Raw genomic sequence first — 18379 nt, 5'->3', positions numbered from 1 at the left:
ATATAATAGTAGTGTATAATTTAAATATTAAAAATCGTAAAAATTATTTTCATTTATGAAGTTATGTTAAGATAATTATTTAAGACTAGAAACTGAAATATCTTCGAAACTATTAATTATTTTAATATATCTATTAATATATCTATAATATGTCTAACTTATTCATATACGTATAATTATTATCTTAATTACTTGAATATAAAATTACATTTATAAATTAAACTATATCGTTATAAATTATAATTATGTTACATATATTATATTATAAGAAATAAAACAATTTTTATATTATATCGATACACTAGAATTCTCTAGATTCTATGTCCTACGCTAATGCATCGAAGTTTGGGTACAGATCATCGTTTGGATTAGTATATGTGACAAAACTATGATAGAAAGAAAAATACGTGTGAAAATAGGCGTTTCCTTCCAAATCAACCAATCAGATCCGTATTCCTTCCGCGAGACTTCTTTCTACCAATCAGAGTTGAGCATTAACTCGTTAAAAAAGTAACTAGAAAAAAATTTTAAATAAAGTTTAAATAATTATTTATTAAAATCAAATAACATTTATTATAGTTGCTGTCGCTTCTCATATGCTGTCATTACAATTATTTGCAATTATCATTATATTTTAAACGATAAATTATTGAAGTAACTTATCGAACTAATTTTATTGGTAACTTCAATTATTTAATTTTGTTCATTATTTGCCACTAATATATGCTTTTTCTTGAGAGCAGAGTTTAGAATTCGCATTGCGATTTTTATTAAGTTAATCCTTCGCAATTGCGCAGCTCGAGAAATATGATTTACTCATAGAGGTCAACGAACGTCCAAATTTATATTCTATGCCTACTGTTCCTACTGCGATTCTCTGTTGCGCATACGATGCCGAGAACACGTATTGTAATGAGAAAACCGTTAGATCTTCGACTGTGGCCGACCAACCGAATGGAAAGAGGGAATTCTTGCAACTGCTGGTTGCACTCCGCTGCCAGCTATCATCTTATGGTAAAGTCGATCGTTAGATATATTTAGAACGGAACAGAGATCGTGTTTTTTTTTTCACTATGTCTCATCTGAACGCAATTTCGTATCCCTTCCTTTTCCAGATTTCTTTCTATTTCGACGGATCGTTTCGAAACTATAATTAAAGCGCCAATTACTTTTCATCGAATTTTTTTTTTCTTTCTTCCTTTCGTTCCTTTTTTTCGAGAGAAATTAATCCGAAAGTAGATCGAAATATTCGAATACATTGGTGAAATTCGTTCATTTGATAAAAATGTTTTAATGAAACGATGTATGTACGAATTCGAAATTTTGATTGGAATTTAAATTGATCGTTTTGCAGTTACATTGTTCTATGTGTCATTATTGATACTGTTTAATTGACGATTATAAAACGTAACGTAATATATTTTTCAACAGGCATGATCGTTATGTCACGTGTAATGTAATACACGCATACGTGAACGTAATACTCTAAAGCGTAACATGATGAAAGAATACATGGTGAGCATAATGTCAGATAATGAAATTACATTTATGCTGGTAATCGTGCAAAATGAATCTTCAATGGGATTTATAGCGTAAATAATTACGTATTAAATGAAACAAATTGCTTTTTTTTCTTTACATTTATTTCACTTTAAAATAAAATAAAATTAAAATGAGAGGTTAGATTTCTTCCTTTTGCTAGAATTGTATTTGATTTGAAATTAATTAACGTGAATTAAATGATGCAACCAAGTATGGAGAAATTATTATTAGTTTTCATAGTTGAGAACTAATGCGAATCTTTAATATATTTACACTTTTTCATTTAAATTGTTTTTCCGTGTTTAAATAAAAATTCGGATCAGCTATATTATATCATATACGGATCGCTCGTAATTTAACGAAATTCTTAACTTAAGATAATCATATAAGATTTACGAATAAATGAGGAATATTATATTTAAAATCAATTTACAATTTCTTACAATTTTAAATTTAGTATTTTTACATTAAGATTACGCAAGAATTGCTTATATTAAATGGATCATTAGAAATTTTTCTGGACAAATAATCATATCAATAATGAAAACTATTTGTTGTTAAAAAAAAGTTCAAATTTTATGTTCCAAGCTAAATATTTATAATAAGAATTACTACATGTGAATAAGTATCGATATAATGATAATAATAAAAATATTCATCATTTCATTCTCACGTTTCCAAAACATTTCCATTAGAAAAATGATTTACTTGAATGATTTACACTAGTTAAAAAAATTTTCAAATTTATATTATTTTATTGTATAAAAGCAAACGTTCAAAATAACAATTTTTTCAGGTAGAAAAGTATTTACAAGATTTATGCCAAATGTATAAATTAGAAATTTTTCTGGATGAGTACTCACGTCAGTGGAACTTCTAACACGGTCTCGAGAGGCTGCAATCGGCATTAAAAACGATCTGGCATAATGGTGCGAGTTGCGACACTACGCGTAGGTGTTGATGGAAGGCGCAATGCACTTAGGTGTACGAACGATGCGGCATATCTGTAATTTCGTTTCCAAGATGCGCACGGAGATGCAAATAAGAGCGCGAATCGAGATTGAGCGAAGAAAGTGAAACAAAGGGAGAAGAAGGGGAGAAGAAGAAAACATCTCTTAATTTCTATGGAAATAAATCGATGATATTTTTAAATCACTCTCTCAATCGAATAGTTGGTTTATAGATAAACAGGTAAAGAGATTTGCTTCGATGAAAATGCTTAGTGAAACACAGGTAATTCTTATAACAATTTACCAAACGTTCTATTATTTTGTTTTAATATTAAAAATCGTAAATATAATATCCAACGTATTGTGTTAACCCAATAAAACGTAAATATAAAATTTCATACACGATCTTCCTGCATCGATCTCGCTTTCTTCCAACGAGCGACATCCATAAGTAAAGTAAAATCTGTAAACAGATATGGAAGAAACCTGGCGTCTCGACCTGGCAAAGACATAGAACGAAAGCGAGAAAAAAAGATAGGAAAAGCAGAGGAAAGAGGGAGAGGGGAGAAGGAACTGGGAGCAGATGCATGGATCGGAATGCGGCATCGGCTGCCCAAGGAGAACCACTTCGCGCTGCGCCCTATATTCCATAGCTAAGTATCCGTCGGTGTTCCACGTATGTTCTACGTGTACTACGTGGCGTCCACTCTTCCATGCGTATATCGTTGTTCGAGCGAACAATTATCGGGCTCGCGCGCACACCCGGCGTCTCGCCATTTTTTAACCCCTCGGAGGTCGTTGCGTGACACGTGACGCGGATACATTGGAAATCTCTATGTGAATATTCCTTAATTCATATATCGCGTTATGTAAACGTTTAACATTTTATCCTGAAAAATTTGATAAAATTTTTCGTCGCAAATGATTTTCTCCAGTGATTTTTTTTAATTCTTTGATGATCCAACGTGGATACATTGGAAATTTATATGAGAATATTTCTTAATTTCTTAATTCGTATATCGCGTTATGTAAGCGTTTAACATTTTAACGTGAAAGCAGAGATTTCACGAAATTCTTCGCTGCAAATGATTTTCTCTCATTTTTTTTAACTCCTCAGTTGAGGATACATTGAAAATTGATAATTTTTAACAAACGAGGAACACATTGAAAAAGTTAAAAAAATAATTAGTTAAAAATTTCGAATAAAGTTACTTTAAGTAATTGCTTATTAAAATGAACAATATTAGTTATTATGCATTTAATGCGTTTTTCGTATAATTTCGGCCATTACAGTTGGCACATACACATTATTATTATGTTTTTATTATTAAATTTAAAAATTTAAAAATCACTGGTTAAAATTTTTTGCGATAAATCTTTCTTTTTCTTTTTAAATATTTCAATGGACAAACAAGAAAACAATATATAATGTATTTACACAAATGTTTCTCATTTTCAGATTTTTTATCTACGAAGGATAAAAATTCTTACTTTCTATTTTTATTTATGCGTTCATAATTACAATTAAATATATCAATCGTTTCATAGCTTTATAAATTGTAAATCTTATAATTTGACGAAATTCTTCATTCCAATTTTCACAGCATATGATTTTCGAGTTCATGCGTAGAAATCTCACACACAAGTCTATAGGGTGCACGCTTGATCCCGAGACGAGTCGATTTCTTCCGCGATCGGCTCGAAAATAAGGCGGACCGGTAAATCAGCTACCGATACGCTTCGCGTGAGATAAGAAATGCACGAAGAAGTGTACGCGAGAAACGCAGGGTGAAAATTGAAACGGAGGAGGGAAAACGCGGTTCCCTCGTGCGTTTTGCATACGTTGGAAAACACGTCGAGTTGCTCTTGTTCTGCTCGCGTATCCTCGCTTTCTCTCGGACGTGATTCGAGGCGTGTGTATCGAGCGTGTACTCGTGGTGGGATGGTGTGCGCTTAACGACGATCGCGTGCTGCAATTAAGCTCGTGGCTCGAGCGGATCGGCACGTTACTCAAGGATGTTACTCGATTTTCTGTTGTAAGATGTCATGCGGTTGGAGACGATTTTTGCATCTGGTTGAAATTAGTTGATGTGATGTAATGTAATGTACTTCGATGTAACGATCAAAAAAGCGTAAAAGTAATAATTAGAAGGTATGAACGGTGTTGCTTTTTGCGATGAATCTTTTTATTTATTTTTTTTTTTTAATATTCCAATGAACGTACAAGAAAATAATAGTATAGTATATTTACACAAATGTTTCTCACTTTCAGATACTTATCTACGAAAAATTCTTACCTTTTCGCTTATGCGTCATTACATCATAGTTAAGTATATTAATTATTTTATAAATGTATCTTGTATTTTATTCTCTGCGAATCTTTTAATATTATTTTTTATTGGTAAAATTTTAATGACGAAATATAATAATGTTCGAGAAAGGAAAAAGTGGGAAAAACTAGTTTGCACCGATGCTTGTCGTATTCTCGGAATCGATTTCACATAATAGTTATTTCTAACCTAAGTACGTGGGACTGTTGCGATAATCCGCCCTCGATTAATCAATACCGCCATGTACTTAATACGTTACGACTTGTACAGTTACTTAATGTAATCATCTCGTGCAAAAAGCATCATGATTATTATTTCAAAGAGTTGTTCAACGACAGGCACTTATATGGTGCTTTGTTGCTTAACCGCATTTCTAATAATTTAATAGAAATATTTTTATGACAAAGTTTATTCATTTTCTAAATCTTCTTCCAAACTTATTTAATATATGTATCATGTAACTCATTCTAAGCTTACTTTGTTAAATTTTAACAATTCACAAATACAAGTTATATTTTTAATAAAGATTATTCATTCTTTAAATCTTCTTATTTAGCAAACTTATTTAAAAATGTATTACACAACTCATTCTCAACTTACTTAAAGTTACTTGTCTTTACAAAAATCTTTCTTTGTTGAATCTAACAATTCATCAATATACAAATATATGAACTTTTGACAAAGTTCATTCTCTAAATCTTCTTTCAGACTTATTTAATATATGTATCATGTAACTCATTTTAAGTTTACTTAAACTTTAACAATTCACTAAAATACAAGTTATGTTTTTGACAAAGTTTATTCATTCTTTGAATCTTCTTGCAAACTTATATAAAAATGTATTACACAACTCATTCTCAGCTTACTTAAAATTACTTGTCTTTACAAAAATTTTTCTCTGTTGAATTTCTAACAATTCATCAATATACAAATACTTTTGACAAAGTTCATTCTCTAAATCTTCTTTCAGACTTATTTAATATATGTATCATGTAACTCATTTTAAGTTTACTTAAACTTTAACAATTCATTAAAATACAAGTTATGTTTTTGACAAAGTTTATTCATTCTTTAAATCTTCTTGCAAACTTATATAAAAATGTATTACACAACTCATTCTCAGCTTACTTAAAATTACTTGTCTTTACAAAAATTTTTCTCTGTTGAATTTCTAACAATTCATCAATATACAAATACTTTTGACAAAGTTCATTCTCTAAATCTTCTTTCAGACTCATTTAATATGTGTATCATGTAACTCATTTTAAGCTTTTTTAAAATTGCCTTTATGAAGTTTTTCTCTGTTGAATTTTTAACAATTCATTAATGTAAAAACATATTTTTGATAAAGTTCTAAATTTATCTTTAAAAATATACGTATCACATAACTCTTTTTTACTTATTCAAATATAAAATCTTTTTATAAAATTTTTCTCTGTTGAATTTCCAACAACTCACCTAAATAACACTTTCGAGAAAATTTATTCATTCTCAAAATCATCTTTCAAACTCGTCCAAAACCTACACACATTCACACACATAGCTCATCTTACTTAGATACCTACTTTTTACCTTTCTCTGCTCTAAAAAAAAGAAGAAAAATTAAAATCATGGCTACGTATCGTCCAATTAAACCTAATTAAAAGTTACAAGTAACCTCGAGTGCTCGAGTTCGATCGATTTAATTGGAAGTCCAGTCTCTGGATCCTCGTCGCCGCCACTGCTCGAGACGAAAAGGCGACGAAGAAAGCAGGCCTCCACGTCGGCCCCTTAGGTGAAAGTCGTCCAAAATGTCACTGGAGTTTAACCTTACCGCGAATACGTACGCACAGCTGCGAGGTGTTGCGGGACAGCATGTAATACGCCATGTTGCGTAATCATATCTCGTCGCATCGCGGATGAAACGATGGAAATACTCGGCGGTTTCAGGCACTAAGGTCATGCATGGAGAATCCTCTGCTTCCACACTAAAATTCTCGAATATTCGAAGGAATTACCGCTTCTTTTCTCTTAAATATTGAGAACAGCCCTAAGCAGCAATTCTCGATGCTCCCTTCGATATCATGTCACGATTGAGAACCCGCTCTTACTCGTGTCTGGTCGACGCCAGTGGAGTAGATACATCCTGTTTGTTATCAGACATGGTTAAAATTTTCTGAAAGTGACAATTCGAAAAGATTATTTACACACGTAACGAAATCCTTTTTCTTTTCTTTTTCTCTCCCCGTAGACGACGAAGTTGTTCCATTATCGGTTAATTAAAATGCACGCTTATGTCGGTTTACTATTAGTTACATAAATATTCGAAAGGTCTTTCACTATGGAAAGTGAGATTGTGATGCGATGACGCGTATTACGAATAAATTTCCTCGGCCTATTCGTTTTTTGGGGGGGAAATTAACGTTTTTTTTAACGCGTAGGCGTATCCTTGGAGAATTTAAAATTTTGGAGAAAGCTTCCTCCCCCCCCCCCCCTTCTTGTCCCTTCCTCGATTCATAACTCATCCCAATTCTATATAAGAAAAAAATCCGTCTACAGTTCTCTCTCTTATTTTCAGTTTTATCATGATAAATTCCAACGAGTTTAATGATAAACAATAAACGGTCACTTCCTAGTTCTGGGAACGCTTGTTGGAACATTTTTTTTTCTTTTTCTACGTTGTTATAATTCTACATTATTGGAACACGGGTCGAAGAACACCTGAGCAGCGTTGTTGAAAAGGCGAAGAGAAAGGGAAAGTGGCCTTCCATTTCTCAAGCGTCTACCGGCTGTCGTTGACGCCATCGACCTTGCCAGATGCCGATCCTTATTTTCTAGGAGGAAAAACGGATCATCCGAGCACATTGGCTTCGCCACGACGATATTTAACGCTTTCTCCGCGCCCAGAAACGACGTAAGACAAAAATGTGTGATAAGATTTATTTAAGGTTAAGATCTATCGATAAAGAAGGAATCGACACACGATAGGTTAATGAATATCAGGAAAGAGAATAATTTTTCCTAAAAAATTGGATTTCCAATCGAATGACATATCGAACTGGTCCGCCCCTGTTCCTTTGTACCCTGCTAGTTCTCTTAGATAGCAACCTATCGGTGTTGCACAACCTCCGGCAAGGTGACCTAGTTGTACTTTGTATCGAAGTAGGTTGGAGAACCTCGAGATTCGGTTAAGTTCCAAATGCTCTTTGTTTGCCTGTGAATGTGGCAATAAACGTCGATCTTGATCGACCTTTAGTATTATATTTCCTCGATGAGATACGAGATGAAAAATAAAATATGTTAGAAAATATGAAAAGAGTGTGAAAAGATTTGGAAGAATTTTAACTGTATGGATATGATTAAAAATAAAAAAAAAAAAAAAGATTAATACGTCTCATTTTTGTTTCAATCAATAGTAAATATAGTAAATAAAAGTTGATTTTCTTTGATTATTCATTGTAAAAAAATATTACATAAACAGGTCTTTCGATCTTTAAGTGATCAAAATTACAATTTAACGAAATGATCTTTATTCTGTTATACATATTACAAATTAAATTTTTTCATTTTCTGTATATTTGTAAAATTAATTTTATCACCGTTAGATTCTTTGTCTCATATTTTTTTATGTAAAAGAGCAAAATTCTCTTTCAATTCCGATTGTACGAGGATCTTTCGCGGGAAAAATCGATAGAATTAAGTAGCGGAATTAAACGAGATTTTTCTTTCAAATAGAAAAAGATTTGTAAACAGGACTGTGATGTGTGTACGAGTAACACAATTATCGAGGTGGAGAACGTAGGAAGAAAGGAATGGCAGTGGAGAAAGAGAGAGAGATCCGAGGAATTCGAGTCCACACCTAGAAGCGACGACTTCCAAGAGAGATATTTACCTTGGCAAAGGAAAGAATCGCAACGACGAGGGGGATACGTGGGCGAGGAAGCCCACCGAGTCTTTCTTTTTCGCCTCTTTGATCGAACCTACCCTGGACTGCATACAAAAGAACGAGGTTCTACGCGCGAGATCCTTGCGAATCGTGCGTTTCGTATGTGTCACGCACGAGAAATGCAGTTAGCCCGCCTACGCTGCTTTTCGTGGAAACAATGCGTGCCTCCAAGGGGTGCACCATCTAAACGAAAATGTCACGTGAAAAACGTTTATCTCCAACGTTATTGCTCTTCCTCGGAAGATTATTCAACCCTCTTTGAATAACTTTTTATTCGCGTGACGAAGCGGTTGCAACGATCGTCGTGAGTGGAAATACAAAACTGATGTTATTTTAAACGTTCCTACAAAATTAAAATTATAATCGAAAGATAATCGTATTTTAAGAAGAAAGAATTTTTGAATCTTACGTTTGCACGATATTTTTCTCTTTAGAAATAGTAGAATATCAAACATTCCCATTACAACATAACCTCTACGCCCTACACTACGCATATATATAATTTACGAAATTTTACGATGACTCTAGAAATTATTCTAAAAACGAGGAAGAAAGAGATACTTAAAACAACTATATTCATAAATCTAGCGTTAATAGGTTCACAATTTTGACTACAACTTTCCCTTATTGGCAAGTCTGGTTGCGTTTCGTGATAAACTTCTATTCGTTCTGAAACATTAGTTGTCGCGTGAGACGCGAGAAACGAGTTGTAACGCGTCAATCTCGTTCTGTCGGTAATATTCGAGCAAAATACGCGTCTGTTACGCGTCTAAATTCACGAATACATAACACGAATGCCTGTTTTTCGAGTTGTGTGCTACAGTCGAATCCGTTTCCGAATTCGAGAATATTATCGAAAGAATTTATTAGAAATCGATTATCAAACTCGATTATGCAATCAATTTCCTAGCTTCATTTCGATGATAATCGTATTTCAACGTCTCGATTGTGATTCGAGAAAGTGTGTTATGTATGTATATTGTTTACTATAGAAAAGTCTCGCGATACGGCATAGGGACAATTAGATTCTTCGCTAGGAACGCCTATCTTCACTTCAGACACTTTATTGACAATTCATTATACACTAAATAATAGTAAAAGAACTATAATTTAAATATTAAATTAAATAATAAAAATTATTTTCATTTATGAAGATGATTATTTAAGACTGAAAACTGAAATATTTTCGAAATTATTAATTATTTTAATATAATATTAATATATCTATAATATGTTTAGCTTATTCATATACATATAATTACTATCTTAACTACTTGAATGTAAAATTACATTTATAAATTAAACTATCGTTATAAATTATAATTAGCTTACATATATTATATTATATAAGAAATAAAATATTATATAATATAAAAAAATTTTTATATTATACATTAAAATTTTCTGCTTTCTATACCTTACGCTAATTGCATTGAAGTTTAGATAAAAATCGTCATTTTAATTATTATACGTGACAAATACCATAATAAGAAATAAAAATTAATCAGTCAAATTCCCATTTCTTATTTCCAATAGTGAACAGTATTTAAATAGCATCGTTGAAAGATCTTTTATTAGATGTCATAAATTTTAAAATCGTAGGAGAGAATACATTCTATCTCACGTTAATAAGAAGGATTCGTTTTTTTCTTATTGTTTCTGATTTCTAATTTTTTTTTCTTTTCTTTTCTTTATTCATGACCACTAATGATAGAAGTAAACGTCGATAATGTAGGAGAATAACCTGCTATTAGTATGATTGAAGAAAATTTATTTTACAATTACTAATTACAGTTATCTTGCATCGATACAATACCTGATTTCTCCTCAAAAAATTATTCACAAAAGTTAACCAAACGCAGTTCTGTTCATCGTTCTTGTGATTCCACGAGAGATGAGAACAGGTCGTATCTCTTTTTTTTCTTTTTCCTTTTTTCTTCCTCGTTCAATTAGTATGCGGCTGAGAACACGCACGTTTCGTTCAAGTTCGCATAAAAGTACGGTAGCCGGGCGTGGCACCAAGAAAGCCGGGAAAGTGATATCTCTGGTGTGTTCTGTTCCATTCAGGAACGGATTAACCTTGTTCGTTGCCCCTGTCGTTCAAGTGTACTCGTTCAACTTGCTCGTTTCAAAATTTACATTGTTTGCTCAATCAATAATTGAATACAATTTGAGTCGAAAAATTTTGAAAATTCAACCAAGTTTTAGTTTTTAAAAACATTTCGTTAAAATTAGAGAAGTTATTTGTTAATTTTGAAACTTTTTAATGGCATTATTATATTTCTCTTCTATTTTTTTATTTCTTTTTTAAATTAGTTTCAAAATTAATAATATATTTTTATTGAAATTAATCTTTCTTGAAATTAAGTAAGTCAAGTATTTGCAATATGATTTAGAACCAATTAAAACGTTTGAAAAAGCCATAACTTTATCTCTTATAACTATCTATATAGATATCAAAATTAGTAGGTTATTGCATTTCTAAGACCCACGCGAGAAATGTTACTACCTACACGATATAAAGAAGATCAAAGATTTTCTTTGTATCCTTAAAAAGATGTTACAACTAAATTGTAAGTAAAACATATTTTAAAAAAATATTTAAAGCACATAACTTATGATAATAAATTAAAAAATAATAAAAAAATAATAAAAAAAAATAAAAAAGTATAATAAAAAAAATAAGAATGTATTACGTATGAATTTATGAATCATACCTAATGTCTATATACTTCTTCAGTGCACTATGTTTTAAGGTCAGAGTCGAAGAAAGTGTATTTTAAAATAACGTGTTCTGATTTTCTATGATCTTATTTTAAAATATTTCTTAGAATTTGAAAATAATTTCATTTAAAGAATTTTATAGATAAAAAATTATTTTAAAATTCTTGTTTGATTAAACTATTTTTCAATATAAATTTATTACTATGATATAATAAGTTTCTTTCTATTTTTGTTAAATATGATTTTTGTTCTTGAGTTATTCTGAGAAAAAATATTACCTGTTATTAATGTAAAAAATATTTTTGTAAATGTTTAAAGATATATCGAATTCATTTATTTATTTCTTCTGTATGAAAAATCGTATTGCATTTCTACTTCATTTTCTTGTGTATGTTTTCAAAGAACATGAACATACAGTGCCGCTCTCTTACAGTAAAGTACAGAACAATTTCGTTGTTTTATATTTTCTGTTACCATCTAAAGTTACCATTCACGAGTTTTCTTAGTTGATAAGTAGTATCCTCTTGATATTTCAAATCATTTTTTTGATATTTATATACGTACAGGAATTAATTTTTTGAAAAACTTTTCCTTATTTATTTCATTGATTAATTTTTATCAAACATTTTTACAATTTTTCTTTAATTTTCAAAAAATTGGGTTAAAAATTTCAGGTTTATTGAGAATAACAAAGAATATGAATTTTAAGAAAAATCGATCGCTTTATTTACTTTAAGTGTTTATTTTAATTCGGCGTATTTAACACAAAGCGTAAGTTTGAAGTTAGCTGAAACAGAAACGGAAATGTATTAAATTCAACTCTTTCGAATTCAAAGATACGAACTTCACAAAAAAAAAAGTATACTTACCATTTGGCGATGGAAATTGGTTTACAAGAGTCTGATGGCCTGTCGTACGAATTTCCCAACAAACATTGCAACAATTGCGGCTGTCCATTTCTGCAAACCACCACATTCGTGCAAGCATCGTTCAACTTGTGCACGTCTCCATCTTGGCATGGAACTGTACTGAGATTAGACGGTATATTTTGCACCACGTCCCAAGGATTTTGTAACTGCTCCGTCGATTCTTCCTGCATATCGATTTCTTCCTCTCGTTCATGCTGCTCTTTGTCGATTTCCAATTGCGTATTTAAAGTTCGTTCGTTCCAGGGAACAGGTTGAACTCTGCTCAGCCAAGGATTTCCAGAAAAAGACTGCGATCCATACGTGTACGACGATTGTGAAGCTCCGTAAGATGGTTGTTGAGGATATACAGACCCATACAATGGTTGTGAAGGCGCGTAAGATGGTTGTTGAGGTTGCGAAGGCGCGTATGATGGTTGTTGAGGTTGCGAAGGCGCGTAAGATGGTTGTTGAGGTTGCGAAGGCGTGTAAGATGGTTGTTGAGATTGCGAAGGCGGGTAAGAAGGTTGTTGGGTTTGCGAAGGTGCGTAAGACGGTTGTTGAGAAGGTTGTTGAGGTAATTGCTGTCCTGATGAGATCGAGGCGGGCAATTGCGATGGCTGAACTTGCGGCGAGGTCGGTCTAGATGCGAGCGGAGGGCTTACCGCGCCTTTACAGTCGACGTTGTACGGATAGTCGCAGACGCCCAATTGCTGTGAAGCGATAAACGATGGATGAAAAGCACTAGGACGCGAATAGCGCGGAGCGCATAAATTAGATGGCGTTGAAATCGAGGATAGATCTAGGAGAAAGAACACAAGCAAGAGAACGTATTACGAATGCATTTTGGAACGCATATTGGCGTGCAAATCACTGTGTGATTCTTCGTTGATTAACAATCCGTAGATGTACAAATATGTAATTTATCATTGACTGGATCCGCGATCGTTTCAACGATAACATTCGTTGTCGAATTCGAGAAATATGGCCGTATATACGTGTGGAATAATAAAATGTGAGGTTAATGTAAGAATTTAGTTTCAAGCAACGACACGGAAGCTCGAGAAACAGCCTTTGACCGATGGCACAAGTTCAAATGGAAAAAAAAAAAAAAAAAAAAAAACGAAAAACATTCTCACGCTGTGCGAGTGACGCACGATTGTCACATTTATGCGACTTAAAATTCCGCGAGTATCCTCCTTTTAGAATATAACTCTTAAGGAATAAGATTCTTACGTCATTGTAGACCAGGCCTCGGGGGCAACCGAATTTGATGGGCTTTTTATAAAGGCACACGTAGAATTCTGAACAGTTCGTCGCACTTCTGTAATGACCGTTCGGTTCTGGGCACAGTTTCGATCCATCGGTCAAGGATGGCCCTGGAAGGAAAAAAAGGGAAGGAAGAAAATTATACATTGTCCAAAAAAATATCTGGAATGGGAAAAAATCGATATTCGTTTCTGATTTTTCTTTTCTTTTTTTTTTTTTTTCGATCTTTAAAGAGAGAGAAAGAGAGGGAAATTAAAATTACTCTTACTCGGCGTAGGCATAGGTCGATTACCGCAGTTCACGTTGTAATCGTAATCGCAATAAAGGTTAACGTCATTGAAGAACAATCCATCGGGGCAAGCTTGCTCGGTCACAGTCTCGTCCCAACAGTTTAAATAATTGGAACAACTGGTTGGGCTTGGGAATTGCCCTCGTATGCTCAAACATCCAGCCGGTGGTGTCATCGCAGGCGTTGGCCTCCCGGTTATCGGTCCTGGTAGCTCGTTCGTGTCCCCGGGATTAATGGTGGGATATATTTGCCTCGTGTTCAACGAGTTTGAATTCCTCGATTCCGTTCTATTCCAACCGTCCAACTTTTGCAAATCGCCGAGATCCCACGCGTTCTCCAAATCTGCGCCGCGAAACACGAAATTATATTATTTTTCCCAAAATTTATATCAAATATTTCGCTCGATAAACTCTTGTTTCACGCTTTTCAACACCGATCATTCGATCACGAGGAGAGAAACGAAAAAAAAAAAAAAAAATGATAGAAGAAAAGATTACAATCGGATCAATGAACGAGTTCAATGGAGGGGGGAGAAAAAGTCTATTATAAATTTGTTTTAATATAATTCTTCGAAGATCATCACTCCCTTATTACAATTCTTAAAATAAAAATCGATTCCTTGGAAAAACCGAAGTTTCGATCTTGCGCGAAAGAGAGAAATAATAATAATAATAATAATAAGAACAATAATCTAATCACCGACCTTGATGCTGCCTCGACGTTTGAGGGTGCACGAGACGTTTTTCCAGAAAGCTAGCCTCCTCGGTGGTGGTTCTCCTGGCTCTTGCGTCGCACAGGCCGAGCACAAGGGCGAACAATATCCAACGGAGCCTCATGCTAATACGTTTAAAGTTTTGAACAACGATACACACGCGATTATTGATTATTAATTATTATCAACGAGTCCAATCGAATCCAATCCAAATATATATCTGTGTATATACACACACAATATATATATATATATATATGGCGAAGTGGTCGAAGAGTCCTTGCGTGCGAGGATGTCCTGATGCTGGATGGCCTGGACCCGGTCGGTCGGAGGGCTTACATAGGGCATCCCCCACCACCTTCTGTTCCCCGGGGGAGTAGGACCCCAATTACACGGGCGCAAGCAGGACCCTGGCGGTCCAACTGTTGCTCGAGGAAGTGCACCAACTCTTCTCTTGGCCCCCCTTCTCAAATTTCCCCCCCACACCGAGGATCGCGAATCTGTCACCTTCGAAGGGGGCGCAAGGACGCCCGCGACAAGGAAAACCCGGGTTGGCCGGCTCTGATTGGAGGAGAGGTCTTAGAATGACCGGTCAACAACGCGTGTCGCGGCCGATCATTCGTCGTCACGACAAATCCGGGGAAAAGAAAAAGATTTTGCTCTGCCTCGATGGGCAAACGACCGCGTAGGATGTCAAGGTCGAGAGATCTTGCCGTGCCGTGTACTTACTTGGCCAGCCTTTCGATGTGACGCGTGTCGCGTAACGGTATCGGCCGTGGGTTTTTCAATTTTTCAGTTTTTTTTTCTCTTTTTCTTTTTTGGTCGCGATTCTCATGCAATCTGATCGCGAAGAGGGAGGGAGGGATCGTTGGTCGGGTCGGTTTTTAGGTATTAGCAAGGTTGACGAGCTAGTTTGACGAAAAGGAATTTTCTTATTTGAATGAGGAAGAAATTCAGTAAGTTTAATAAATTTGAAGAAGTATCGTATAGTTAGAATAACGTGGGATAATAATCGTTGAGGAAAAATCCTTTAGGCGTGATCTCATCTTGGCGTGATTTCGTTCAAAAATCGCGAAGTCAATTATTCGAAAAATTTCGAAGAATCGTTTCGAAGAATTTTACCGAAAATCCGATCGTTGAACCTTCGAATCTCGACGGTGGAATGTGGGAACGCCATCGAGATATATTCCTTAGAACCTCTCTCATTACCGCTTGAATATCGCGACAAGAGGCGCCCGATTCCTTGAATGATTTCGCGTGGCACCGTTTCCCTCCTCCCTCCAAGGATATTTCGTGAATTTTACGGCTACAGGTTACGTTTCTGGTCCCGGTATCCGGGCCCATCGTCTTTTTTATTGTCCCGCAATAAGGAAGATTTCACGTACGAAGAAGAGGAAAAAGAAGAAGAGGAAGAAAAGGAAACGAGTGGATCCACGTAATCCTGAAATCCAGATATTCGATGCGGTTCCTCGACGAGTTTTTGATCGTGAGTCACTCACCACTTTGCTTTTCCAAACGCAGAGACACGATTCACCATTTATTTATCAATTTTTAACGATTTTGCTAAAAAATTCCTTGTATCGAGTATCGATTCCTCAACGAATTTTTAACCGTGAGTCACTTTGCTTTTCCAAACGACGATTCACCATTTATTTATCAATTTTCAACAGCAACGATTTTGCTAAAAAATTCCTTGTATCGAGTATCGATTCCTCGAATTTTTGACCATGAGTCACTTTGCTTTTCCAAACGCAGAGAATTCACCATTTATTTATTAATTTTCAACAATGATTTTGCTAAAAAAATTCCTTGTATCAATGCGATTCCTCGACAAATTTTTGACCGTGAGTCACTTTGCTTTTCCAAACGATGATTCACCATTTATTTATCAATTTTCAATAACAATGATTTTGCTAAAAAATTCCTTGTATCGAGTATCGAATTCGCGATATACTTTTTTTGCTCGTACGTTCGACGAATTTATCGAGTTTTTACGTTGAGAAGTGCAATCACAAGAGTGTATTTTAAAAAATTTTCGTATTTCATCTTACGTACGTTTCACGAGATGGTCAAAGATTTAGCTTTACAGCGAGGTATAATAAAGAGGAAAGAAATAATAGGAACAAGTTCTCTAAATTTTCTGAAACAGGGATGTACTCGGATATTATCGTGTCCGTCTAGGAAGAACGTGCAAGTTGAGGTTATAAGTATAGTGTGGAAGATCTGCGAGTGGTGGCGTGCAGAGATAAAATGTGAGACACTGTACGTTATTCGTGACGAGAATTCGTTAGACTTGTTTCAGCTTTACAATAACTGTTTACAGTTGTTGCGTAGTTGTACGAACTGTTTACCAAATAGCTTTATTAAGATAATATTTTTTTTTTTTTTTTTTACGTTACGAATATATATTATTGTTCGGTTATTTCAGAAATTTTTTTTTGTTTAAAGAAAAAGAGATTTTTCTCGATCTCGTTCTTCGATAAAATGTGTATTCGTGTTTAATTATTATCCGTCCGAACTGAAATGTTATGATAAAATGAATATTAGACGTGTGTTCACGCGGATGGTATAATCTTGTAAAGGTAAGCTGATTAAATCGTGTCAGTTTCTTATATCAGAATCTTACATCTGTAGTATAATTATAAGCCGACCATACATATATATATACAGAAGACTTATCTTTGAAAAAAAAGAAAAAGAGATCACAGGACACCGTAGGTTTCGTCCGTGAGTCGAATTTTCGATCCCATCTTATTCTTTGGAATCTCTTTTTGATTCTCTCGTCATATTCTCGTGAAAATTTGTTCCGTTTTTTTTTTTTATATTTCATGCTAGAAATATAGAATTATATATATATATTTTTTTAAATATTTTTAATTAATTTTAATAGATGATGAACCTTTAAGAATTAAAAAGTACGATCAATTCTTATTCGTAAAATATATTATTTTGTATCATTCTCGATTTTTGTGTATAATTCGTTTTGCAGCGAAAAAAATTAATCAAAAAAATTCTCGTATTCGAGAAACGTCTGTTACCGAATTCCTTGATCAAAACGGTTAGGATCGTATAAAAAAAATATCGAAATAAGCGGGTGAGTATCGTCCTAAATGATGCTTACGTGGAATTATCGTTTATCCTACGAAATCGATTCCATCCTTTTCATCTTACTTCGTTTGTCTTTCTCGTTTTGCTTCTATTTCGGTCAGCTTTTCGTCCAAACTGAATAAACTGTAAAGAATGGCTATGGACGAGGCTGGATAATCGAAAAGAGCCTGTGGACCCCAAAACGAAAAGAATGGAAAAATAAACTGTGAAAAGCATGAGAAATATGCGCGAGAAGGCTGGCGGACAAAGAACAAGATACGAAGACGAAAATAGCATACAGAAAGAAACGATTGAAATTCGTAGAGATGATTAATATTATTTATTCATTTTATATTTTTGTCATTAACATTTATTATAGTTGTCTGATTATAGAACAAATTTTTAAACTTATATTACAATTCGGTTATTCAATTACTCAAATAAATAATGTAATATAATAGACCAGGCAAAATTTTTTGTTCAATTTGTATGCTCATTTTTTCATGGCGGATCTATAAATATTTTTTCCAAGAATAATATTTATCACTTTCTACTTTTCTATCATTTCATTAAAAAAAATGCCCTTATTATTCCCTTAAACAAATTATTTTTTAATTATTATTCTTTCCCTCAAGCCAAAAAACCA

The 18379-nt window shown here is 33.8% G+C and overlaps 1 protein-coding gene and 3 long non-coding RNA genes across 5 annotated transcripts; 1 reads left to right on the top strand and 3 right to left on the bottom strand.

Moving 5' to 3' along the window:
• The first annotated feature begins 1390 nt into the window (after positions 1–1390).
• On the top strand, positions 1391–3658 carry LOC147657611 (uncharacterized). The gene is made up of 3 exons (XR_015292137.1): positions 1391–1515; positions 2339–2733; positions 2966–3658. It is a non-coding gene; the product is annotated as an uncharacterized LOC147657611 (long non-coding RNA).
• A 1947-nt stretch (positions 3659–5605) lies between these two features.
• On the bottom strand, positions 5606–6857 carry LOC147657610 (uncharacterized). The gene is made up of 3 exons (XR_015292155.1): positions 6480–6857; positions 6281–6405; positions 5606–6123 (listed from the first exon to the last, which is right to left on the bottom strand). It is a non-coding gene; the product is annotated as an uncharacterized LOC147657610 (long non-coding RNA).
• A 1457-nt stretch (positions 6858–8314) lies between these two features.
• On the bottom strand, positions 8315–9291 carry LOC147657609 (uncharacterized). Its single transcript, XR_015292136.1, has 2 exons — positions 9157–9291; positions 8315–9090 (listed from the first exon to the last, which is right to left on the bottom strand). It is a non-coding gene; the product is annotated as an uncharacterized LOC147657609 (long non-coding RNA).
• Positions 9292–12173: 2882 nt separating this feature from the next.
• LOC100866250 (uncharacterized) lies at positions 12174–17782 on the bottom strand. 2 transcript variants are annotated; one of them, XM_086908263.1, is made up of 6 exons: positions 17768–17782; positions 14638–14771; positions 13914–14276; positions 13613–13755; positions 12341–13089; positions 12174–12258 (listed from the first exon to the last, which is right to left on the bottom strand). In XM_086908263.1, the coding sequence occupies exons 2-6, from the start codon at positions 14768–14770 to the stop codon at positions 12255–12257; spliced, it is 1392 nt and encodes a 463-aa protein (XP_086764389.1). In that variant the 5' UTR covers position 14771; positions 17768–17782; the 3' UTR covers positions 12174–12254. The 2 variants fall into 2 exon arrangements, with proteins under 2 accessions (XP_086764389.1, XP_086764388.1); XM_086908262.1 differs by lacking the exon at positions 17768–17782 and having other exon boundaries at positions 14638–15284.
• Positions 17783–18379: the final 597 nt, after the last annotated feature.

This window comes from Apis florea, unplaced genomic scaffold (assembly GCF_048593485.1).
Source record: "Apis florea isolate Af1SG1 unplaced genomic scaffold, ASM4859348v1 contig_3068_pilon, whole genome shotgun sequence".
In the NCBI taxonomy this organism is placed as follows: domain Eukaryota; kingdom Metazoa; phylum Arthropoda; class Insecta; order Hymenoptera; family Apidae; genus Apis; species Apis florea.
Note: the sequence above shows the minus strand (reverse complement) of the source record. Positions and strands in the feature narration are given on the sequence as shown.